The sequence below is a fragment of the Gambusia affinis genome, linkage group LG10, assembly GCF_019740435.1.
Source record: "Gambusia affinis linkage group LG10, SWU_Gaff_1.0, whole genome shotgun sequence".
NCBI lineage: Eukaryota > Metazoa > Chordata > Actinopteri > Cyprinodontiformes > Poeciliidae > Gambusia > Gambusia affinis.
In genome coordinates this window covers 145,778-172,821 of record NC_057877.1, presented here as the reverse complement: position 1 = coordinate 172,821, position 27,044 = coordinate 145,778, and the positions used below count along the sequence as shown (strand labels likewise).

General features: G+C 38.4%; 1 protein-coding gene across 7 annotated transcripts in view; it reads right to left on the bottom strand.

Annotated features, from left to right (window-relative positions):
• The window catches only part of szt2 (SZT2 subunit of KICSTOR complex), a 139,594-nt gene that overhangs the window by 74,126 nt on the left and 38,424 nt on the right, over positions 1-27,044 (bottom strand). For 6 of the 7 annotated variants that reach the window (XM_044130336.1, XM_044130331.1, XM_044130338.1 and 3 more), the window contains exons 23-42: positions 26,794-26,873; positions 21,318-21,456; positions 20,879-21,202; positions 20,548-20,755; positions 18,291-18,418; positions 15,653-15,899; positions 14,088-14,241; positions 11,766-11,858; positions 9,871-9,949; positions 9,073-9,360; positions 7,524-7,659; positions 7,113-7,229; positions 6,947-7,016; positions 6,421-6,606; positions 5,412-5,621; positions 3,756-3,993; positions 3,126-3,200; positions 2,414-2,552; positions 686-821; positions 40-160 (exon numbers count right to left, since the gene is read on the bottom strand). In XM_044130336.1, the coding sequence (XP_043986271.1) occupies positions 40-160; positions 686-821; positions 2,414-2,552; positions 3,126-3,200; positions 3,756-3,993; positions 5,412-5,621; positions 6,421-6,606; positions 6,947-7,016; positions 7,113-7,229; positions 7,524-7,659; positions 9,073-9,360; positions 9,871-9,949; positions 11,766-11,858; positions 14,088-14,241; positions 15,653-15,899; positions 18,291-18,418; positions 20,548-20,755; positions 20,879-21,202; positions 21,318-21,456; positions 26,794-26,873 (3,168 nt within the window). The remainder of the gene's footprint in view (positions 1-39; positions 161-685; positions 822-2,413; positions 2,553-3,125; positions 3,201-3,755; positions 3,994-5,411; positions 5,622-6,420; positions 6,607-6,946; positions 7,017-7,112; positions 7,230-7,523; positions 7,660-9,072; positions 9,361-9,870; positions 9,950-11,765; positions 11,859-14,087; positions 14,242-15,652; positions 15,900-18,290; positions 18,419-20,547; positions 20,756-20,878; positions 21,203-21,317; positions 21,457-26,793; positions 26,874-27,044) is intronic. The other variant, XM_044130333.1, reaches the window with a different exon arrangement.

The following is a 27,044-nucleotide window of genomic DNA, read 5'->3' as shown; positions in this document are numbered from 1 at the left end:
AGTAAGGGCTGAAAAAACTAAAGCTATCTACCAACTCACCATCAGTGGTGTTCTGCCTTTGCCGGAAGAGAGAGTCATTCTTCCAGATATCCTCCTCACTTTCTGCCACCAACAGTGTGTTACACACATGGCTATCATGCAGGTCCTGGAGCAACATGCGCTAAAACATACCAAAAACAATAATAGTAGGATTCTATTAAACCAATCTGCTTAAAGCATTCAAGGAACTGAAATAACTGAATGACAACTTCCAGGAGTGTTTTTCTGGATTGTTATCCACCATCCTGTGCATACTCAGGATGGTGGAATTTGATCAAAATAGAATAGAATAGAATTAGAATTCAACTTTATTGTCATTGCACTGTCACAAGTACAAGCAACGAAATGTAGTTTGCATCTATCCAGAAGTGCTATACAGGATATAAATATTTATTTACAGGTGTACAAGACTAGATATAAATATAAATATGGGAGCTATATGCACAGATTATACAGATTATACAGAATATACAAGAATGTTAGGAAATGGATTATATATGTATTAGTGGGTTTATAATACAAGATAAATAACGGCAGATAAGATTTACAGATTGTATATGTGTGTGAGGAGAACAGTCCAAATGATAAAATGACGTGCAACAAATCCTAATCCAAAATAGTGTGAAGATGTAACAACTAAAGCCACCTGATTTACAATCCTGCAAACTTCACCAATCCTCCTGACCACTGTTTGATGCAGTTCTAAGAATTCAGGAAGCTCGTGTTCATCGACTTTCCTTTTTAGCTGCTCCACATCAATCTCTTTTTCTTCACTCAAGGATCTGGAAAAAAAAAAATCTAATTAATTCAAAGAAATTCGCAGCTTCAAATATCCATAGCAAAATGTCCAATATCCCAAATGAAAACCAACATTTTGTTTTCTCCAAAACAAAGCTATTGTCTTAAATTCCATTATCAACCTAGACCAGGGGTGGGCACTCCTGGTCCTGGAGGGCCGGTGTCCTGCAGGTCATTAGCAGGACTCTGGAGAACCTGACTGCACTTGGGAGGTGATTCAGCTGTTGGATTCAGGTGTGTTGGACCAGGGAGACTCTAAGAGTTGTTTTGTTAATTAAAGTAAAAAACAATTAAAAAGCCCTCAAGTTTTCCTCTTACCTAGAGAATCACCAGCAGAGATTCCCCCACTGGATACACATGTTCCATTTCTTTATTTACTTTGAATAATTTTTTGATATACCCTAATTTCCGGATTATAAGCCGCGACTTTTGTCTCACCCTTTCAACCCTGCGGTTTATACAATGATGCGGCTAATTTATGCATTTTTTCTAATGGCCGCCAAGGGAGCTCGAGCAAAAAAGGTAAGAGTGAGACAGGTGGAATATATGTGTCAAGGAAGACGTACGTTTAATGTAACTTTGCGCTTTGTGCATGAATAAAATTAGCATGAACAGATCCTCATCATGGAAAATGCAGAAAGAAATGCATATGATGCAGCTTTCAAGTTAAAAGCAATTGAGCTGGCCGATAAAGAAGGAAACAGAGCTGCTGCACGTAAACTTGGCATGAATGAATCGATGGTGAGACGCTACCGTGTTGCTGCTGTGTTACTGCCATGTCACAGGCACTGTTTGGAAAGAAAAGCTAAGGTATATTATTCAAACTTTGAAAACTCTTTCTGTGTACCGTCTTTCTTTGTAAATGTTCAATGTAGGCACATGCGGCTTATAGACAGGTGCGGCTTATGTATGTACAAAATGGTTTTTCCTTTAAAAATGTACAGGTGCGGTTTATAATCAGGTGCGCTCTATAGTCCGCAAATTACGGTATGCACCAGAAACAGTGATAGCAGCTCATTTATTGGATAAATACGAAATCCCAACCAGCAAATCAAAACATTGCACTACGCATGAGGACCTAGGAAGACACAAGAAAACTTACAATAAATACCTGAATTTTGTACCTTCAGAACATTTAGCTAAGCATATAAATACTTATAGTCCACTTTATGCAGTATTCATTTATTTTTACTTTTAAATGTGACCAAAGTTGGTTCTTAGATCAACTGGCTAATTATTTCATTAGGATTTAACTGGTGTGCAAATAATTATTTATTTTAATTGCATTTTTTGAGTTTTTCTGTTTTACAGTTGGTGTCAAGACTGGTGACAAAGTATTGTCAATAATGTCTTCTAACAACAAATAGTTACCTAGTCATATTTTCATATATGCTGACAACTTTTGACATGTTTTAACATAAAAACACGGTGGGCCCCTGGTGGACTCCCCTAGCGCCGCCACCACTGGGATTAGCTAGTTTTCTGGGGGAACCTGGTATCAGGGTCTGAGATCAGGTAACTAGAAGAAAACATTTACACAAAGAAGCTACAGATAATGATTGACAGTTATTCTGACCTGGCATGAGAGTACACGGTCACTCTGTCCTGATGGATGTTAACAATGAGCCAGAAGTCTGGCATTGACGGTGACTGACCCTCCTGATCATCAGGGACAGGACTCTCAGACTCAGAATCACTGCTGCCCCCATCATAACCTTCATTAGAACACAAAAACAAAACAGTGACACTGATTCCATGTCAAACAGAATCCCTTAAATACATACAATAACCATGGGCATCTTCTGAGGATGACGAAACTGAAAGGCTTTCAGGCCTTGGAAGGGAGTTTTGTGGTTGACTTTGGTTTTCTTTGCTCTTTCAACATTAACTGTGTCCTGAGAGTCCTCCAACACTTATGATGCTATTATTTGCACCAGGAATCAAATCTTCATATGCTGTTCCTCTTCCTGCTAATGTACAGTATTATGAATGAAAAGCCTCACTTAACAATCCCAGCTAACAAAGCAGTTTTTGGGAAAACTTTGAAAGCAGTTTTATCTGAATTTTAATTTTGGTATATGATGTACTTTTATGTGGGTTGTACCTGTTTCTGTTTTAGAAGCAAGTATAAACAAAAAAAAATAGTTTGTGATATTTGGAGCCATAATATTGACATACCACCAACAAAGAGTTAAAACAATATAAAACAGTTAGCCATCAGCAACACACTAAATCCAATACTCAATTAATATTGTATCAAGCATAACTCAGCTGTGGTAGGAGCATACCCTGCATATCTGAGTCCAGACTGCCCTGGCTGGAGACAACACTCTGGACACGACTTGGCCTCAGTCTGCTGCAACCTGAGAACAAGATTTGATCCATTTTATTTTCCTTTCTGTCAATGTCGAAGAGAGGAGCTGGATATTTGGCTATTTATGTCAAACTCTGAAATTAAACAAACAATTTTCCGCTTCACCAGGCAGTCAAAATTCAAAGACCCCATATTTTCAAATCAGTAAACATATTATACCCGAGTTCCAACAGATCAAGTTTATTTAAGCTCTTTGGTTTGGAAGTTGTTACTAAGGAAAGTTCACTTAAAGCTTTCCCACAAAATGCAGACAATTATTTTTGTTTCAGTGCTTTTAGCAACAGCTGGGGTGCTGCTAAAAGCACCGTCACTCTGTCAAGTTTGTTTTGGGATTTCAATCTTAGAACTTCTCATAATAATTACTGGGTGATCTGTTTGAAGTGGGAGAGCAGAAATGTATAGACAAGGGTAAGACAAACAGAAGGTTCAGCGTTCCAACTTTCATGGCTGAATTTTAAGAGGTTCATGATGTTATTAGTAACTGATGTTATTTAAAAGCTGTTAAAAAAAAACTAAACATGTGAAATACGTCTGTCAGACTCACTATGAGAGGCTGACTGAGCAGAATCAGACAGGCTGACACTGGATGCTGTTTTTGGAGGAGAACTGGACTCAGGATTGCAGGAATCGGTCTGGGGAGGACTAGGCTGACTCCGGTCCCTCGTTGTACCAGAAATATCTTCAGAGTCTAGCTTTTTGGCTTGGACTGTTTCTCCGGCTTCGGCAGTAGTTGTGTCCCCATAAGCATCTGTGTGAAGACTGAAGGCCTTCCTGTCTTCATTCTGGAGAAGGATGGAGATTGTGAAATATTTGTCTATCACCTAAATGTGTTTAATCCAAGTCTCCAGGTCTGAATTTTACAAACAAATTGTTGAACATAAGATTCTTCTTCTCATATATAAAACTCTAAATGATTAAGGCCAAACTGTTGTTACTGGTGGTTCTTAGAGATGCTACAAGTTATTAGTAAATTCTTGTATGGAAGAGTGAGTTTTTTCAGAAAATAAATTAACTAGACTTCTATAAAATTGGACTGCAATCTGCTGGGTTCCCTTAGATCAGTAGTTCTCAATTAGTGGGTATCGTTGGTATTGTAGAATCAATACCAACGATAACTTTGCAAACCCTCAATATTACAAAAAACCTCACCAGTAAATGATGAAGCCTATTTACTGTGAATGCAAAATGTTCAGCACTTTTCATCTCCTCTGACAAGCTGGAAAGTAAGTTTTGCACATTTTTGTTTAAAAACTACACACTTTGAGGTAGGTAAGCTCAAGCAGTTGATAAATATTTTTTATAAATTTCAAAAAGTTTTAGTGTTAGTCAAAAAAACGTATATACCAGTTGATCATGTGCACTTTTTTCTATTGAGAATCCCACAGACTGAGCAGTGTTGATTAATGTTACTGACTGTAAATTAAACTTGAAAATTGTTTTGAGACTAATAACAATAAAATGAACTACTACCACTTATTTCAGCTGTTTTGATATTTGGGTCATTGAATTTGGAGTCAGCGGTTAGTGCAGATAAGTTATTAAATATCACATCCGCAATAGTGTTTCACTTTGGGCGGAGGGGAGCGGGAGGGTGAAACATTTGTTGTTTCTAGGGGGGCTTGAGAGAAAATTCTTAAGAACCACTGCCTTACTCTGAAATGTTTTCTGGTATTTTGACTAATTAATTGAGCATACTGTACAGTTCAATAACTAGAATCATTTGGAATGTGTGTGTGATTGAATTGAAATGATTGTTTTGGAAAATGCCTTGAGATGACATTTGTTGTAAATTGGTCACTATATAAATAAAGTGAATTGAATTGACTGATCTTCCACATAACCCTTACACTGATCCACAGACTGGTAAGCATCTTGAAGTAAACAGAACTGCCATTGAACAAGATGAAGTAAATATTTTATCTGTTGAGTCAGAATAAAGAGATAATTACCATTTTGATTTTGAGCCTTTCGATAATATGGGATAGATTTTAATTGTCTGAAAACTCCCATGCCTCTTAAAACTAAAAGCTTAAAAATTTAAAACTTAACCCCAACCTACAGTAAGAAAGTGGTTTTTAAGCATCATAAATAAAGACTTTGTTTTTCAATCTAATTTCATCGTTTACACAAAGGACATATATACAATGGTTTGTCAAACAGTGATAAGAATTCCTTAATAAAAAGAAATGAAGTATCTGACCTCCTTGTTGTTTCCAGACTCCGGTTCACCCTCCAACATCATAGGTTCTATGCGAGTCCTGTCGTTGTCTTGTGGTGAGGTGGTGGCAGTCTCAGATAACCTCTTTGTGGCCTGGATCCGCTGTGGGTGATTTCTACTCAGGGACATGTAGTAGAAGTTGTCCTGTACTACATTCAAAATGTAGCCAGAGAATGACAACCTGCAGAACTCCTGTCCAATCAGATAACATCCCATTAGACATGATCTTTCTGTACTCATTCATTTCTCACTCCAAGGTCCAGCAGAAAAACAATGTTAATTTTTTATGAAAGAAAATGTATAGTCACTTCTGCTATGTCATACTACATCTTTACTGAAATAGTTCATTTTTGCATTGAAGAAAAAATTGACTACACTTTAACAAAAAGAGAATAAAGTACCACTAAAAGTAGATCTTACATCAATCTGTGCTTTGGCGGAACGTTGTATTCTTAATTGATTTACATGGCTAAAGTGAGGGTCCTACGTTTGATATAACAAACAAACCATGGAAACCTACTGTTTTATTGCTTGCACAATGTACAAGCAGTCCTTTGCAATATTATTTATTAAAAGATAAAGGAAACTCATTGAGGACAAATATCTGTACAAGAAATATTAACCAATATGAGCAAATGGCTTTTCCAAGAAAACAAGGACGTGTCACACCAATAGCATTATATGTATGTTTTCAGTGTGGAAAAAGAGGTGTGTGTATGAAAAAGGTCTCACAAATAAAACAGAAGAAACATACAGAAGTCGCTTCTTATATTTCTGACAAAGTATTGAAGAATAATTTTTATTCATTCTGATGTCGAATAGAAACTACGGCCAAAAGCAGCACCTGCGGCTTTTTCATATCCAGAGCATATGGCTACTAACACTGACATTGCAAAACGCAAAAAGTACTTGGAGAGGCTAACAGGAGCATTGAAAGAAATATGAATCCTAATAACTAAGATTTCTTATAAGATTCTGGGTATGGTCTTGCCTCTCTGAATTTTTCCAGTGACTGCTCAGGTCCAAAGACAAACTGAAGCGGAACATCTTCACAGTGGCAGTGTGGTCGTCCGCTGGAGCGTAAGACATGCTCTGCGACTTTCAGCAGTGTGGCTGAATTGATGACCCGAGAGTGACACAGAGCAGAAACAATCTCATCCTCCAGCAGCCAGCGGATCTGAAACACATGGGGAACAAAAAAGTGCTGTACTCTGTATATACATGTACTCTGTACAGAGCAGCAAGTCCATCACAGACGACATAGGAAATACACCCATTTCTAATGTCAACAGAGACATAGGAAAAGAGTCATGCCTGGACTCACTCATGGAGCTAATATTCACAATAAAGAAAAGAACATTTGAATAATTCTAACCATACCATCACTGACCTTCTTGAGCACCTAAGTACACCTAATGAACACTGCAGATGTGAACTGTTAGGGTATTTGTTCAGTTGATGAGTATAAACTACAACATGCTTCCACAGCATTTAATGTTGGCTTTAACAGAGCTCACCTCATCGAGTGTAGCCAGAATTGCTAATTTGTGAGGAAGCGGAAATTTGGATAAGGGATCGCCAGAGACCCTAAGTGAAAAAAACAAAAATATCAGATATACAGAAGTGATTTTGAATAAGTCAGAATTGTATAGAAGCAATGTTATGTTGTGTCAAAAAAGGAACCTTTCATCATCAGTTCCCCTCAGATTGTCCAACACTGTCATCAACTCCTCGTCAGAGCGATAGGAAGATGGCTGTCCTGGTGAACGATTCAGGGAAACACTGCTCTCGGAAGTGTACCTGAATTAATTGTTATTTAAGATGAGCTACAGAAACATTTAATCACCCTTTGTGATCGATAAATTATTCTTGAATTGAATTTAACAAAATACGGAAAATGATGGGAGAACAGTCTATTTCCTTTTTCAATTCCTTCTGAACAAACATTTTTACGTTGAAGTCATAGTGATTGTTATCATCAGTTTATCATCATATATAGACAGATGGTATCTTTAAAAAAATATGCCAGCTTTCATGGGTAATAAATGTTTCCTAGCTCTTGAAAAATACAGGCTTTTGCTCTTTTCCACTCACCTGTTATGATGGTAATCAGCCATGAATTCAATTTCCAGGGGCAGAGTCAGCACAAACACATCCAGAGTTACTGAAAGTTCAGTCAGGTCAACAGACTGTAATGTCTCCACATTATCCAGACAGGAGATAACCTCGCCTGAAAGCACAGCATTCAAGTTGAGAAGTGTAAGAAAAGCAGCAACATTTTAAACTGTCCAGCTGAGTACTATCATCTTAAAAAACTGAAATACAGATCTGGGCATTAAATATACTGAACAAAAATATAAATGCCCCTTGTCAAATATTGTTGCCATGTGGAGTAAATAACTGTAAATGAGCATTTGCTGACATTTTATTATACAAACGTAACATTTCTCTTGACTTGTGTATAATTTTTAACCCAACATGCCGTCAGTGAGCATTACTCAGTGAGTTGTTTTTTTTTACTCGGTGCATGGCTGGGGCATGTCTACTGGGTGATAGGACAAGATGAGTAACAACTGGACAATCCTTGGACTGGGGACAATAAAAGGACGCCCCAAAATGTTAAATTTTGCCACAAGTCATAATGCCTCAGATGTCTCAATTTATGTGGTAGCGTGCCTTTGGCATGTTGGATGCAGGGACGTCCACCAGAGCAGTAGCTGTACAGCTCAATGTCCCAACAGACTGGCACCACTACAAATCAACCTCATCTTTGTCGGCCATGTATGACCACTCAACACAAAATGGCCACATCCGGCTCGTCCATCTATGGCAGGGGTCTCAAACTCCAGTCCTTGAGGGCCGCGGTCCTGCAGTTTTTAGATGAGCCACAGGTACAAAACACTGGAATGAAATGGCTTAATTACCTCCACCTTGTGTAGATCAGTTCTCCAGAGCCTGAATTATTCTGTTCAGGTGTGCTGCAGCAGAGGAACATCTAAAAGTTGCAGGACTGCAGCCCTCGAGGACTGGAGTTTGAGACCCCTGACCTATGGGATCAGCTAAGACCAGCGACACACACAGCTGATGAGACTATTGGTCTGCACTACAGACGCATCACAGTAATTAGTAATTACACAGTAATTACTGAAACTATATTCTGAGTTTCTCTATATATTGCATTAAATGTTCATAAAACTCTTATATTGGACATGGGGCATTTATAGTTATGTCCAGTGTATAAAGAATTATGACTCTAAAAGATTCAACCACATTATGTCCCGGTAGAAAAAAAGTAAATAGTCTTTTTTTCTTTCCTGTGATAAAAAAACAAAGAAAACCCTAACCTTGACAGTACTAAAATTAGAAGCTGAGTGTTTTGTAAACATACGTCCACCCTATAATCTACAAACTTGTAATACTGCTCTTATTGGGGTGGACTGAATATTTATTTAATTTTGCTAAAGTTAATAACTGTAATATATTCATGTCTTGTTACATATTCACCTAATAAGAAATAATTCTAATAGTGACAATTCAAAAAAGTGGGTGTATTCTCTTATTTTCGTTTTTGTGTCTTCTAAAAACTTAAGTCTAATCACTCTATTCCCATATCAATAGACTGTGATAGCAGATCTATGCTCACCAAGGCATGTGGGAAGAGTCTGAATAGGCATAGAACCATGGCTGCTGTTCATGTTGACAGAACAAGTGACGTGAAGAAACAGTGGTGGCATATCCAGCAGGGGCCCCTCAGCCTCTAGGAGAGACTCTCCATCCAGGATGCTGAAGGAGTCTTGGTCCTGGTTGACAGTATTGGAGTCGGATTGGGAGCATTCTTCACCCTCTTCCTGTGAGCTGGTGCCTACCTGGTCCTCATACTCAACCACCAGGTCTGTGTCACTCTCCATCAGACAACAACCCGGCACATTCTCTGGAGCAAAAAAATGTTCAGATAGTACTCTGGGAAAGTAACCGTTTCTTCCACAGTATTTAATGTTCCTTGATCAATGTTTAAGATCAAGGAAGAAATGTTAGCATTAGATGAAGATAACCAGAGTAAATACAGAATGAAGGTTTTGAAAAAAAAACAAAACAAACAAACAATGAAAACCAACCTGGATCTCTGTTAAATCATGAATGAACTGTGATGAACATATGCTTATGAAGGTAGAGCTCAATTTCACAAATCATGTCAATGTCTAATTACTGCCATCCCCCTAGAATCAAGAACAGCTAAACAGAACTTGTCTGTCTACATGAAAAAGGCTAAAATATTTTTAAAAACAACAATGAAATGTCCTAATATGAAAACATTTTAAAAACTTCAGCAAACAGAACAAAAATGGAGTTCAATTGCAAAACTACTACTAATCCAAAAGATCCCAAAGGCAAACCAAAGAAAAAAAACTGATTCCAAAACACTGTCCTAAGGAATCCTCACCATCTTCACTTGTAGGCTCTGTCTCTGAAACCAGCTCTTCATTAGGTCGTCTTTCAGTCTCATCATCCTCAGACTCCACCTGAATATAGAATTCACAACGAAAAAGGTCATCTTCTTGGATCCAGTGGAGTTCCCAATGGTAGATCCCAATTGGAATTGTTTTATTTTATTTTATTTCAAATATTTCGATCTACGTTCCCACCCTCATCTATGGTCATGAGCTTTGGGTCATGACCGAAAGAACGAGATCACGGATACAAGCGGCCGAAATGGGTTTTCTCTGTAGGGTGGCTGGGCTCTTCCTTAGAGATAGGGTGAGAAGCTCAGTCATCCAGGAGGGACTCAGAGTAGAGCCGCTGCTCCTTCACGTCGAGAGGGGCCAGTTGAGGTGGCTCGGGCATCTGGTCAGGATGCCTCCTGGACGCCTACATGGTAAGGTGTTCCAGGCACGTCCCACCAGGAGGAGGCCCTGGGGAAGACCCAGGACACGCTGGAGGGACTATGTCTCTCGGCTGGCCTGGGAACGCCTTGGGATTCCTCCAGAGGAGCTGGTGAAAGTGGCTGGGGAGAGGGAAGTCTGGGCCTCCCTTCTGAAGCTGCTACCCCCGCGACCCAACCCCGGATAAGAGGAGGAAGATAGATGGATAGATGGATGGATGGATGGATGGATGGATGGATAGATGGATGGATGGATGGATGGATGGATGGATGGATGGATGGATGGATGGATGGATAGACTGCTAATAAATATTGGTTGTACTCATCTATGTTAACTCTATTCATAATATCTAACACAGTTGAAACCAGATATTTGTGATGGCCTGACATCAGGCCATCACAAAGCCCTATGGTGGCCTGTGATGGCCAACGTAAAGTGGTCCTTAAGCCACCTTAGAAACTGTATGCTTAAGGCTATGGTCCATTTGGAAGTCCAATCTGTAGCCAAGCTTTTACTTGCATTTCTATAAAACTAATGTTCCTTCCTTATGAAGATATGTATTTTATGAAGTCTACCAGATCCTCCTGAGGCAAAACAGCACCACAAGATGGTGCTGTGACTCCCATACTTCACAGTAAGGATGGTAACAACCATCCCTGTTTTTCCTCCAAATGTATCAATTGTCATTATGGCCCAAACAGTTCCACTGCAGTTTCATCAGAGCACAGGACATGCCACCACAAATGAAAGCCTTTGTTCCTGTATGCAATTGCAAACTGCAATCTGGCTTTTTATGTTTCTTTTGAAGAAAATATTTGTTCCTCACCCATATCTGAACAGGACCGTTTCACTGAATAACTACACTGCCTTACCAGCTTCAGCTAACATGTACACATGTACAAATAAATCTCTAAAAATTGCCCTCGCCAAGATATCAGGTATTTAGCTAATATAATTTTAAAATAATTAATAAAATAATAATTTTAGTAATTCCAATTAAGCTAAAGCAAAAGTCGTTTGGTCTGATTTAACTTCAGGCAGTAAGAAAAAATAGAATGTCTCATTCTATTAGCTGCATGTAGATAGAATAGAATAGAAGTACTTTATTCATCCCAGCAGGGAAATTACTTTGCAGTTGCAGCATAGAGACAAGACACAGTAACAACTAGTTGTAGATAAAATAAAATATAAAATGCTATAAATTGTAAAATTATAAAGTGCTGTAAAATATAAAGTGCAACTTAAGAGCAGTCCTTACAGAGATTCAAAAAATGCAGATATGTATATGTAAATATATGTACAGCAAGTGTGCCACAGTGCAGTTGTGCAAAATTGGGCTGATTAGTGCAGAACCTTTAGTTTCAACAGTATGTCTGCGTTCAGAAGCAGCTTAGTTTCTTGTTTCACTGTTTACAAGACTACATTTTTCAATGATGACATGAAAAAGAAAACTTACCTCTTTCTTGGATGACAAAGGGAAATAGAAGTAGTAGTATGGGTTTGATGGTACACTTTTAAAATACTGCGACAGGATCATCAGAAACTTGTCCTGTTAAAAAGATTATTATGAAATCTGGATGACAATTGATTGTTCCTTACACATTGCAAAGCTAAACATACAGTACAGTATCTGTAAAAGTACACCACAATTTCTACTGCTTTTACAAATAAATCATATTTAACAAAATTATACTTTTTGACAAAAAACCCCTACAATTTCAAAGTGAAAACTAATTTCATCAAAATTATGACAATTTAAAATGTGAAATTTAATTTCAAATAAGTGAGACACTCTCACAGCACTCAGGTGATCTCCATCCCAGAGATTGTGAGACTACTAGCACTAGCTAGCAGCTAGCTCGTGGCTGGGCCTCTGTTGATGAAGGTCAGTCACATTAAATGGGCTGAATATTTATACAATCTCTTATTTTATCTCACATATTTTTGATTTAATTATGTTTCTTCCCAAAATTGTTTTGTTGATGTAAAGCTTTTGACTTGGAGGTTTCTAAATAATGAATTTTTATGTAAGTGAAATTTATTTTGAAGTTATTGGAAGCTCATTAGAAACTGAGTCAAGTAGATAAAGATCTTAATTATGAGAAATGACACAAGTTTATCAGCTAACATAACTCAAAAGAGTGTCATTCTGAGGAACCTTCAGCAGTAGAAAAAACTGGACAAAAACAAGAAAATAGTGCTGTCAATCAATTCAAAGATTTTATCAAATTAATCCCTCTCTGGCATTTTATCTAGTTTTCTAAGCTTGAAATCTAAATATTTATGCAGTTGTACAAACCCCTTCTGCTGCACTAACCAATTAAAATGCAAGCAATTGTTTGATTTTTTTGTTTTGTTTTGTTTTTGTAGCACAAAGCAGGTAATATAGACTCGCAGTACTTGGTGACAACTGTAGGAAACTTACTCCATCACACATGCATACAATGAGTAGCAAACTTGATCAGGATACAACTGACAGGATGTTTAACTGTCTAGTTCTTGTGTGGCCCATCCCTTTCTGATGGGAGCTACATGGGCAGTTGCTCATAGAGCTCAGATTTATTCCTCACACACAAAACTTCTCTCTGCTCGCAAACCTCTCTGCTCACTTGCAAATTCTCTTTCTCTCTGTCTCTAAACAAAAAGTGTAATGTTTTTCTTCAGTGAATTGCTATGGTCTCAATGTTTTCCACTGGGAACTTAAATGCTCTCATTTTTTTCTAAGAGGCCTGCAACCTCCTTTTTCCTCTCCTTGACATTGTGAGTAACAAACTGACTGGGTTACGTTTGGTTATTACTGTGTATTAAATGTAAATTCACATTTCCAGTTGTGCCTTGGTTAAAGGAAAAGGTGGCCATTAATGGTATTTTTTTTTTGTTCTACCTTATTTAAAGAGGGGTAAGTTCTTTAGATTTTATTAAGTGTCTTACAATTTTAAAGTTCATTGTTGTGACTTAGTAGTTGGTTTTATTGTCACTTTAGTTTAGTAAAGTTAAGCTAAATCGTTTTGCCTAAAATTCCAATGCTTCTCTGGGTCATATTTGTAACTAGGCCATTAGTAGTTAATGGAAGTTTAATGGCAGGAAGCCAATAAACTGATTTAAAAAATCAACAGACATTGTTTTGAAAGCATGTGACTAGTCTTTGAAAGCTAAACTCTGCTCGTGGCAAATGTGGAAAAATTCTAGCAAATGTGGGGAGTCAAGAGACAGAGCTGAGTGAGGATGAGCAGATGGGATGGGAGTGATCAGGTCGGAAGCAGCACTGTTGTCAACTTATCCACTTTGTTGCTGTGTGAATCGATTTTTCATGCTCCTCTAGTGATTTCTCTCTTTTTTTCCAAAATGATAACTAATAATAAATTTAGTGACTCTTAGTCTTAGTCTTCCCACTGCCCATTATAACACTTTCATTGTATTGGCTGGAACAATACAATGCCAGACGTCTGTACTTTTTGGTTTTGAGAGAGAGCAGAAACAACTTTGCAAACAAGCAGAGATTTGTGAGCAGAGAGTTAATCCGTGCAGAGAGAAGTTTTATGCGCTAGGAGAGAATCTGAGCATGAGCACAAAGATTTGAGAGAACACAGAGAATATTTAAAAGAGAGCAGAAGTTCTATTGCTAGAAGTTATGTCAGAAAAATACCCCATATAGCTTTTATTTCAGATGTACAAAAATAACTAAAACCTAAGGACATAAAAAATTTGTAAAAAGTTCAGACTGAAAGAAAGTCTAATTAAAAAATATCAATCAGTTGTCTTAAATTTTCAGATATACCTGAATGATTTTGTGCAAATCTGGATATACTTCACAATTGGGTTGTGTTCGTAGCAGGGTCAGAGGGAATGCCGGTGGCTTGGACTCATCCAGGATCCACTGAGAAGCCTTCCCTTTAGATTCCGCTTCACAACAATCCTCCATTTCAGGCCTACTGATGATAAAAGTGTATATAAATTAATATTTTATTATAGTAGCATAACCTCACATTGAATATCTTTAAGAATTCAGTTAAGGAAAAAATCCCATGTTAGGAAATCCTTCAAACCTAACCCTAGCCCCAATTAAGCCTGCTTCACATGTTTACACCCACAGTTCCTATTAAAAAAAAATGCAACAAAGATATTTTTTAGATATAGTTTGTTGGACTTATGTAGTATGTAGTAACTTCTGATTACTAAGTCCCAAAGTCTTGGATCCCGGGGTACATTTATGACATGGTATAGAGGGCAGAAGACAAGTTTATGTTTCCACTATGTTCAGCGAACAAAATGGTGAGGGGCTTAAACAATTTCCAAGATTCAATGTAAAAAATAAAAATTAAAAAATTTTTAAAAAATCAGCCAATAGAGAGTTTTAAGGTCCATGAGACACTTTCTTACTTCAGCCAAATGAAATCCCACAATATGGCTTTGCTGCAAATTAGATAATAAATTGATGGAAGAGCAACACATGGTCACTTTTACTAGTGGTGGAGATTTTATGACATTGTTGGCCTGCTTCTGTTCAAAGATCCAGGAAACCTTGGAAAAGTGTACAGCATCATAAATGAACTCTTTGGAAATGTTGGGAGCTTTCAATGCACAGTGTGTGATGAAGTGTGAGGTGGAAGAAGAGCCAAGGCGCAGACAGCTGCCCCAATAAGGTGTTTTAAAAGGTTTGATGATAAGAGAAACATACAAGTTGCTTGGGCATAAAGGACATGGAGCAAAACAGAACTCCATAAATGTCTTCGCTCTCAGACTGCAGATTTACTGGAGGATCCTAGAAAATGTGAAAAGGTGGTCAGTTTGTCCTCCGGCAGCCTGGGCCTGTGTCAGCATAACTACAGAAATAGCTCAGGATAACCTAAGCCAGTTTAATTTATGAGCCTTTTCAAAAGGGAACATTTTAAGTCAGACTAAAACTGGAAACTGTTTGCACTGGAGAGGTGTCTGATAACTTACAAATCTGGCTCTCATTCTAATTTTTGAAATTCTGGAAACCACCAATAAACTTGCAGTCTGAGAGTCAAGTGCTCGGTTAGGAATATATCAGTCATCCACCGAAAAAAATTTAAGTTTGCAAAATATGAGGTGGTTGTGCTAATAAGCCACTTTTGGTTTGGTTATGTGCACTAATACAGACATATCAACTTCAAACTAATTTCACTTTGCAAATCTGAGCTAAATTAAATCTTTGAGTTTCTTATTATTAGATTGAACATAGCTGACAGTTTACAATCCACATGCTGGTTTTTGTTCTTTTAACATGTAAGAAGAAAGATTATGTTTAAAAAATGTTGGAGACATCTCAAAAACATTTGCCATTTATTTTTTAAATAATTTCAAACTGGGTGAACTCACCCGCATGTCTCTGCTCGCTCCTCCTGAACCTCTCCAACACAAAAGGTGGCAGGTCTTCTTAAAAGTTTTAGACTTCCTCCCAGTCTCTGGGCCTTGCCACTCTCCCTAAAAGCCTGCATGTGACCACAGAGGGTTTGCAGGAAAGCTGTGATGTCGATCTCCTGCAGCGACTCTTCACAATAATCCATTGCCATGAGGATATCCTGGGAGCTTATGCTGTAGGATTGCTGCAGGCTACGGAACACACCTGAGACACAAAGGCACCAAGCCATGATCACATAGTAGATAGTAAATACACACCAATTATATATAGTCTGCTATATATTTCAACAATTTTTCTGACTATGACTTAAACTGCAGAACACATGTAAGATTATTGGTTTATTATTCTGATTGTACTCCACTGGAGTTTATTTCACACTTCAGGTTGCAACAAAACACACTACAAACCATCTTTACAGTGAAACACTTTTGTGTAACTGGTTTTTTTTCCACCAGAAATTGCAAATCTGGGGACCTAAAATGTGCCTTAATTTTAGGACACATTTTAAGGGGGTCACTATTTAGGGTCAAAGGGCAAATTTTGGCCATTTTTCATGTTTACACACCTCAAACTTTAACAAACTTCTCCTAGGGATTCTGAGCTATCAGCTTTATTTTTGGTCAATGTGCAGTTAACAGACAGGTCATTAAAAATAATCAAAATGGTGAATTTTTGAGCATGTTTAAGTACTGTGGCCAGGCGCAGAACTTGGCATACACGCCAAAGCAAAACAAAACACTAGCTTTCACATACAACAGCCAAGTTGCACCAATCTTGGTATGAGTGATCCAGGTGGGATGCCCAACAATCATATCATGTGCCATATACTGACATCATCCAAATATTTGACTCTGTGGCTCTATAGGGGCAACTGTCGATCTATGGTAGGGTAGTCATCTTGCGATCGGAAGGTTGTAGGTTCGATTCCAGCTTCCTCCTTCCACATGTCGATGTGCCTCTGGGCAAGGCACTTAAGCCCAAATTGCGTGTGTGTGTTTGTGAGCGCGACAGGGTGAATGTGACTCTAGTGTAAAGTGCTTTGAGTGGTCAAAATAAATGGAAAAGCGCTACATAAGTTCAGTCCATTTACCATTTCCATTTATCACCTAACCTCTGGCCCCTCAGATCTAGAAGTCACCATTTTTTCTTGGAAAGTGCCAACTTCAGGCCCCGTGAGCAAATCCAGAAGATTTTGTGTCAGGAGACAAATGACAAGTTGGTCTGACTTGCTTTAAAGTGAAAAGAGTTTTTGGTGGAAGGTGTAGCACGACGAAGTTAGAGGTGACAGCGTTAACAAACATTCAGTGCCAAATTACACATATTTCAGCTGAGCTCCATCAAGCTCATTATGATCAATCAAATTGCTTCCAATATTTGACTGCATTCAAATATTGGATGTTGTCCAAATTTGCTAGAAAAAAAATTCTTGCACCCCCTAGAAATCTTTTTTAAAAATCAGCTCCAAGCCATGCTTTAACAATCATACAATTTGGTACACTAGACAGGGTTAGGGTTAGGTTAAAGCCACTGTTTTGTCTTTTTTAAATACATTGTATCTGAGCAAACTCCTACAGCTTTTCACATACCAACTTCAGAATCACTCAGCAGTGTTGAGGCTTTGAAGGTCAATAGTTAGCAAAAATGTTTTCCTACATAAAATAGTGTGGGCAGGGTCAAACCTCGAGTCTGAGAGTTTGACATAAGACATCAAAGTGGAATAACTTCCACACGTGAGCATCCGGCTGTCTGAAACTTTATGTCTGTCATAATCAACAAGCACTGATCACATTCACTTAGTCAACTGGTGAAAACACCTTGGCTCCGCCCCCTTTCAAAAGGAAGTCACCTATTTTCCTGCTGGTCCTCTTCCTGTTACAATTCTTAACTGTTTAAACATGCATTAATAACAAAGAACAACATGAGACTAAATCCTTCTGTAAACACTGCTTCTGTCACATGCTAGAGCATGTGAACATGGCTAAATGGCAAATTCCATTCTGGGGTTTGCAGTGCTACAGCTCCCATGGTCACAGGTAGGCCAGAGCGGAGCTGAGCTGCAAGGGCCGAAAGTGCTGCTTGCAGGTTTCCTCTTGCATTTGTAACATTTTCTGTTCTACTTTCCTCACAGTTAGTTTGTGAGTATTCATCTTCAGTTCTAATTTTTTCTTATTTATTTCTTCTTTTATCAAATGTTTTTGTTACTGATGTGCACCTTGTCATGCTATTTTCTTTTAACTTTAAATAAAGACAAAAACATTGCCATAATTCTGCCTGAATTGTGGGTAATACACTTTGACAAAGTCCACTGGATGCAAGATTAGCAGAAGTGTGGAAATGGTATTCAAAAGGGGTAGGGCGAAGGCCGGATATGGAGATTTGGGACACATTACGCACTTCAACCCTTCAACATGAACATACATTTGAAGGACACAAGGGTGGAAGTGCAAGTATTGGGATTAGACCAATTTCCCCAGAGTCTGAATAATGACCTGATTATTTGACACAGGTGTGTTAAAACAGAAACACATCTATAACCTGCAGGACACAGGCCCTTGTGGTCTGGAGTTGAGGATGCCTAATTTAAAGTCAAGTCACCTTTAACATAACTCTGGTGGTAATGTTCTTGGAGCAGGCTGCAGTAATTAGCAAGCTCTTTATGTTTGTAAGGCTGAGACAGGAGGTCTGTCCAGGGGGATGGACTGTTGCGGTCTTGAGATAATGACCTGCAAAATGAGAAAAACAAAAAGCTTTAAGGGTAAAACCAAGAAAACAGTCACTCGATATCACATGGGAAAAAACATTACATCAGAAAAAAAAAAAGCCTGCAAGGAAAGATTACGATCCACAAAGAGCACTTGGAGCATTCATCTGGAATTTCTCTTCCCAAATGAATTGTGGAGTGGGCAGACATGCTGACATGTCACTGTCAGATAAGACAAATCAAAACTGGCACTGAGGTGGTTAAAAAGCTCCTTGGAGGAAAGACCTTGGGGGTGGATGAGATTCAACCAGAGTTCCTTAAGGTTCTGGAATATTGCAGAGCTGTGTCAACAAACACAGCCCTACAATATTGCATGTACATTGGGGGAAAATCCCCTGAATTAGCAAACCAGGGTGGTGGTCTCCCTATTCAAAAAGGGAGACCATCGTTGGACAGTCCGTCGAATAGTCAAACCTTGGATTCAGAAAGAACAGTGTGGTTTTCGCACTGGCCATGGAACACTGGACCAGCTTTATACTCTGGAGGTTTCTGAAGGGTGTGTGGGAGTTCGTCCAATCAGTCCACATGTGCTTTGTGTACTTGGAAAAGGCGTTCAACTGTGTCCCTCAGAGAGTCCTGTAGAGGGTGATCCGAGAGTATGAAGTACCGGACCCTTTGATTATGGGCTCCTAGGTTCCTGTATGACCGGTGTCAGAGTCTGGTCTGCATTACCGGCAGTGAGTTGGGCTCGTTTCTGGTGTCAGTTGGACTCCGTAAAGACTGTCCTTTTACCACAGATTCTGTTCATTACTTTTATAGAAAAAATTTCTAGGCACAGCCCAGGTGTCGAGGGGATCAGTTTCAGTTGGGACCGCATCTCTGATTTTTGCAGACAATGTGGTCCTACTTAACTCATCACGTTGTCTCTACAGCTTTCAGTGGAGCGGTTCGTAGCAGAGTGTGAAGCACCCAGAATTAGAATAAGTGCCTCCAAACCCAAAGCCATTGTCTTGAGCCAGAAAAGGGTGGAGTGCCTTCTCCAGGTCAGGGAGGATGTCCTTCCTCAAGTGGAGGAGTTTAAGTATCTTGGGATCTTGTTCACGAATGAGGGGAAAATGGAATGGGAGATCAACAGGTGGATTGGCACAGTGAAGCAGGCGCTGTACCGGTCTGTTGTGGTGAAGGCAGAACTGAGCCAAAATGCAAAGCTCTCGATTTACCGGTCGATCTACATTCCCACCCTCATCTATGGTTATGAGCTTTGGGTCATGACCAAAAGAATAAGATCACGGATACAAGTGGTCGAAATGGGTTTTTCCCGTAGGGTGTCTGGGCTCTTCCTTAGAAAGAGAAGCTCGTCATCTGGGAGGGACTCAAGAGTAGAGCTGCTGCTCCTTCACATCAAGAGGAGCCAGTTGAGGTGGCTCGGTCATCTGGTTAGGAAGCCTACTTGGTGAGGTGTTCCATGCACATTCCACCGGAAGAAGACCCAGAGCAAGACCCAGGACTCACTGGAAGGACTATATTCCTCAGCTAGCCTAGAAACACATTGGGATTCACCCAGAGGAGCTGGAACAAGTGGCTGGGAAGAGGGAAGTCTGGCCCTCCCTACCCCCGTGACCCGACTCCGGATAAGAAAAAAACAGATGAGATCAGCCAACAATCTTTCACTGCTGTTTTGTCCAGTTCTGATTTTCTAGTACGTTTCCATACTGCTGACTCCAGTGGTTTACTGCTGGAGTAAAGTTAGCAGTAAACTACTACTAAGTAGTTTACTGCTAAGTAAACTACTTAGTAGTTTACTTCCATACTGCTGACTCCATACTACTGGAGTCAGCAGTATGGAAACATACTAGAAAATCAGAACTGGACAAAACAGCAGTGAAAGTGGTTTACTGGAGTCAGCATTGAAACCCAAATCTGTTTGTGACTACTGAACTGCGCTTAACTTTAACCAGTAAAAAGTACACCAAAGTTGATTCCAAGCCAGTTTAGCATTACAGATTAGACTACTCTTCACCCAATTAATAGCACTGCAAGTGGTATGTGAATTTGTAGTATTTATGGTAACTAAATTCATATCAAATATGAGCTGATTCAGTTTGATCTCCGCTATCTGATGAATAAGTCGATAATAAGTAAGTTCCTTACCTGAAAAAGATGTCCTTAGGTTGGCACCTTGAGTTAGGATGTATTAGTTGCTCTTTCAGGTGCTCCAGTGAGCAGTTGTAGACATAAACTGGACACCTTAAATGACTGCTGTCACTACCGCTCTGTTGGGAAGCCTGCCTGCTGAAACTGATGCGCAAATCCTCCTTTTGTGGTTCAGAAAACTGGACTCCTTCTTTTCCTCCAGGATCTAGAACAGTTTAAGTACTATTATGGTCATGTTGTAGTTTGTTAAGACATTGGTTATTCCTTCAATTGGCTCATTTTAAATAATCTACAGCAATGTTACCACAAGCTTGATCAAAATACCAACCTGAGGATGGTGTCCCAGGATCTGTTTCTGACAGTCTACTGTCCAAACTCTCAGATTCCACATGCAGCAAGTCTATAGGACCAGCGTGGCTCTCAGATGGAGATGTAAGGAGAGACGTCTTGTCTGAGAAGTTGCCACAGCTGGAGCTCCTGTGCAGCTTAGAGACCAGGCTGTAGCCAGACTCTGACTTATCAGGGCCACTGGTGGAACCTGACAGGGAGTCTGCTTGAGATTTATTGCTGGGAGTCAAGGTATCATCCTCTTGCATACTGACAGTACTTCTAGGCTCAGTCTCCAATGTTGATGCCATCAACATAAGAACGTCTGACAAGTAGATGCAATATGCACATTATGCCTCATCCACACATCTAATCTCTAGTTTAAAGTAAAAATGTAGGTGTTTTCTGTCTCAGTACACAAAAATAAAGTAGAGGAGTACCTGCAAAGGTGGCAGGAAGGAATGTGAGGAGGAGCTGCTGGGAGTTAATGTACTTGGCATAGCACCTCCACTGTGGTACGAATGAGCTTCTTTCTAACAGCAGAGGTTCTTCATCAACAAGGTCTGCATTACTGAAACTCTGAAAATACATGTTTATTACATTGTTGCAAGAATACATGTTGGTCCTACCATGTTCCATTAAAGGCTGGTTACAATAGTAACAAAGTTTCCCTTTACTAATACGTTAATCCACGGATGAACGTATTAGTAATATAAAATATAATAAGAAACTACACCCTCTTTGATTCTAGGAATATTATTTTCCTTTTCAGTCAATCAGATTTGCTGATGTGTTTGGGTTCTCTGTTATGTTGGCCATTCGATTTTTGACAAACTTCTATGGTACACCACATAATTTTAAAACAACTTTAATACACAGACTTTAAGGTGTGCTGAGGTCCCCAGAGCATTGTGGCTCAGTGGGTTGAGTAAATCACCTTCCAAAACAAAAAACTATGAGTTTGAATCCAACTTCCTTTGGGCACATGTTGATGTGGGCAAGGCACTTGAAGCAACTTAGCCCAATGTCCCTACCAGTCTGTGCTATATAAAGTCTATATATTCACCCAGATCCTGAAGCTGTAAAACAAATGATCGCCCCTTCACTGCTGTGCTTTACAAATTGTTTGAGACTATTTGCTATACTCTATTTGGCTTTCTCCTGATCTGCATTGCAGTCAAAACATCCACACTTTAGGCTCATCTGTCCAAATTACATTGTTCAGAAATCTTGTGTTTCTTTAAGTTGTACCTTTCAAATAAAAATATACTGCCATAATTGTTTGTCAAAGCCAGTGTTTCTCAACCTTATTTGGGCCAGCGCCCCCTATCCATTATCCACCAAATATCATTTTATAATTAATATTACTATCATTATTGTTGCCATTTTGATTTTTATTGTTTCTGTATTTGTTGTCTGTCACGACCCATCTAGGGATGGCCAGATCATAACATGAAGGATCCATCCTCTTCAGATTCCAAGCAGCCAACACACACAAAGTTGAACATCTTATGATGTTATTTATTTAAAAAAAAAATGTATTTTTGATTGAGATGTTACAACTGGTGGAGCATATGACTTCAGAGAGAACTAATGCCGAAAACAACAAACAAAAGGAAACTATCTGAACATTAACTAACTTACCTAATTGAAAGTGAATAGAGCAAATGACAAAACCTTACTTCCCTTACTAAGAAAAACATGAGAAAACTAAGAAAACAGAAATGGCAGCGCACTGTTGGTTAACAAGATGTTAACAAAGTGTGGCCGGTTAGGATGAGCTGAGAATGGATGGAAGAAAGTCCGTGTCAGCAACTTTTATATTCGTCACCTCCAGGTGGCCACCAATTGGACGTCTCCGTCATCGTCTAGCAACCAATCAGAGACAGCCATCTGAACCCTCACTTTTACATAAGTTGAAGATGCCAGTCGTAACACCCTCATTCACAAGAATTAAACACACCCCTAAGTGTTTAATTCAAATTAGTTAAAAACTTCTAGACAAAGCATCAGCTAATACATTATCCTTATCCTTTTTGTAGTTAATCTGCAAGTTATCTTGCAGCAACAGAGACCAGCGCATCAGTCGGTGGTTAGAATTTTGCATTTGGGAGACAAAAACCAGCGGGTTATGATCGGTAAACACTTGTACAGTTTGCACACTAGAACCAATATAAACGAAGTTCTGTAACGTAAGTAACAAAGCAAGAGCTTCCTTTTAAATTGTACTGTAATGAAGTTGATGTTTATTAAACTTTTTCGAGAAGTAGCAGACAGGATGTTCTATGCCTTGCTCATCTTCTTGCAGAAGCACAGCTCCAGCACCACATAAACTTGCATCAACTTCAAGTTTAAAGGGACGCTCAAAATTTGGCGCAGCCAGCACTGGTGCAATGCACAACAATGCTTTCGCGGACTCAAATGCAACCTGACAAGATGAAGACCAGACAAAAGACTTCAGCGGACAAACTACAGCTAAAATAAATTCTACAAAACCTGCGATAAAAACCACAAATTCACAAAATCAACATAGCGCCTTTTTTGTTTTTAAACATCTATGCAAATCACAGGAGTCTGGGTGCCAAGACTTAATCAGAAAACCGTTTAACAAAATATGTCATTTGGGCTTTAAATCCACTTTTATCTGCAACAGAAAAAAATAAATCAGTGACTGATCATTCTGCTGCGCTTTGATCAACATCTCCCTAATGTTCAAACTCAAATTTATATCTGCAGGACTAATTTGAGACATCACAGTCTGATATTTTTACAGTCATTCTGAACAAAGTGAGTTTCATCAAATGTTGCCATAAATGACAGACAAATCTACAATTTCACCCATTTTACGAGCTTGCACACACTGAAATGCGCATGCAAGAAATACATCTGAAATGGCAACTAATTCGGCAACAAGGGTAAATGAAACTGGGACAACAACAACTTCTGGTAGAGGAAACACTTTTCCGCCAGCAAAGTCATTACCAAAAATGGGAGGGGTTTGAATGGACGAGCCCCCAATTAAAAGTCGTAACATCGTCAAAAATCCTTAAAAGAGAAACACATTACTGAATTATTAGTTTCCAAAGAACAAGAAAGCCATGTAAGTAGAAATCATTTTTAAAGGTGTCTAAGAAAAATGCAATGGGCATTCAACTTATAATTGGTAAGCTCATCAGTAGACAGGCAGAGTGGATAAAATATTTCTGTGCAATTTTCTGATGTTAGTTGTTAAATCTTGCACAAAAAGACCAGATAAAAGATGTACAATAATACCAGTTTAAACTTTGAACAATTTGAAAAAAGACTGAGCTCTAAAACATGGGTAGAACTGTAACCATGTCAATCATACCTTGTCTTCTCCTTGGTGTTTCTGTCAGCTCTGTGCTGCCTTCAGGAGAACGGACATATCATCCATAAAATGTCACCCACATGGCATTTACCCTGCAAGTCAATGCTTTAAGAACAAAAGTTCTTAAAGTGTATAATTGACTTATACACAAGTCAATTTTAAATGCTTGTGTATTATACATGGGACATGCACCCTTCGTTCATGTCGGGTGCAATTTCTTTCTAACATTACAAGTCTTAATTTAAAGACTTGTGTATAAATGAAGACATACACAGAAACATGGGTGATATTTTTCAATAGACCTATCTATTGATTTATCCATTAATATTTTTACTGGACAGAAATTACAAAGAACAAAGCTGGTTCTTAATCCAATCCTAGTTAGTCAAATAGAAAGTGTCATGGAGTCACTTTACACCATCATGACATTAACACTGACATAAAAAATAATATTGAAGAAATAAATATAAAAATACAATCTAATTAAAAATATAACTAAGTAATAAGTTCATTGCTGTTATAGTCTGTAAAATATATTTCTTTTTAGTACTATATGTGTTCTCAACAAACTCATGGCATTTCAACAATATTATCTTACCTCTTATCTGAAAATAGTGTCTGTTCAAATATTTTAGGACATAAAATATTTGAAAAGCAGAGACCTATAACCTGACAAGTGAATCACAGTAACGTCATCAGCCGGTGTAACGCTGAGAAAAGCTACCAGTGAAGCTACTAGTATCAGGAGCGCAGAGCTGCACCAAGACACCAACAGAAACACTGAAGAGAAGAAGAGCTGCCATCAACACAGTTGCAGCCAAGCATGTTTTAATGTTACACACCTCAGTTTTTAGCAAGTTGCTCAAAGTCTAATCTGGTATTGTAGTGCATATGAGAGGCAAAGTTTACCTTCGAGCAAACGCCCCCCCAACGGAATCCCCTTTTGTCCTCTGAACACCCTGTTGAGAAACCCTAGTCTACGAACATACCTTTGCAAACACACCATTCTTCCTCAATTATATTCTGTGTGAATTGTCATGGACTTTAAGACTGAACATGCTAACTGAGGCATGTGGAATCTACGATAGAAGACATGTATCTTTTTTTGTGTGTTTTTTACACTTGCAGAATTCAAATAGTCATAGAGACTGAGAGACAACAGAACATCTTTTAACCCCTTAACTGGCGGTATCCCATCAATGGGACAAATCTAGTTTGTTTGAATACTTTGCGTTTTTCGCCGCCAATTAAGGGGTTAATCAAATCTTGATGTCTGAAAAACGTGAACAAAGGGTGGAATTTCTTTCAAACATGACAAAACAATCAGGGTAAAATTCTCAGGAACTTAAAATATAAGCCTATCCCATTAAACCGTTAAATTTCTTCATACAGATAGCGGAAAAATTGTTTTGTACTTATAAGGTTTTAAAATAATGTGGAATAAATTGTTATACCAAAACCACAGGATATATTACATTATATCACTGAAGAAGTGTGTAAAAGAAACTTATTGGGCCCTTAAAACTTCTACATTTACAAAAATGAGCAGCCTTCAAATTTGTTGCCAAACTATTTGGCTCCATCATTCTACAATGAGATGTACAACAAACAAACATTTAGCAGCATATTTAACATGTTATCAGGTCAAAAAAGAGGTTTATATTCACATCAGGTTTTGACAAAATTATAGACAGAAAAATAACAGTTTCCTCAAGTTACCAGAAAAACACTTTTTACTTTTACAAAGGACAGACCAGAATAAATTAGTTTTCATTTTCCGCCGAAGAAGCAACACAACTTCAGGAACATAATCCTATAGAAAAATTACACCAAGGTAAATATTCTTGTAATACTGACTTGTTGCATGTAAAATGAAGTTTTAAATCTTAGTTCTGAGATAAAATCTTGGAAAATTACTGTGCAGGTGCAGTTAGTTATTTCAATGAGTCCAGCATCAAGAAGTGTCAACTGCTAACTGAATTCTCCTTTGACAGCATCACATTTTTCATTGGTCCTTAAAATGTATATTACAACTTGTTATTTTTTTGTATTATTCCTAGATAGGACGTATCTGTGAAAACTGTTAATGGTGCAACTAAAAGAGAATGCTGTCAAAGCCAACTACCGATAAATTTTCTCCTGTTTTTGATAGAGTAAGGGAGTTTGATGTAAATCTGTTTTTTGTACATAAGCTTTCAAGTGAGAGAGTTGATGGAATTGGGCTTTTTATGCACATAGAAATTCTCGAGATAAAGTATTCTACAGTTAAATATACCATCTGTCAAATACTTACTGTATGCAAATGAATGCCCAATCCCGAGAAGAGTGCTTTGTGAAATTTTAAAGACGTGTGTATAAATTAAGACAGAGAAATATAAGGTAAAACAGAGATCTTTATATACATTACAATTTGGTTCAGTAAATAAATATTGGCAAGGTGTAAGATATCAGGTTTTGCAAAAGGCAGTCTTAAAGTTAAAAGACTTGGCCTTAGTATTATAGAGAAGTTAAAATACCCTCAAGGTAAACCTGACTGAATACGGATAAGAATGCATGAGATTACATACCTGTAAAGTGCTTGTAGATCCCAAGACATCCTTGCTGCCAGAAATGGTGTCTTTTCTCTCTGTAGGTTTAACACATTCTTCTGAAGGACAAACAGAACAGACACAATTAGACAGATAAGAAGTTTGAATAATTTATATCAAATCTGATAAAACAGGAAAAAACATAATGTTCACTGTTTTCTCAAAGGAAGAGTAAAGTATAACATTTACAAAGCCATCCACGTTGATTAAGATATCAGTTAGGCTTGGGA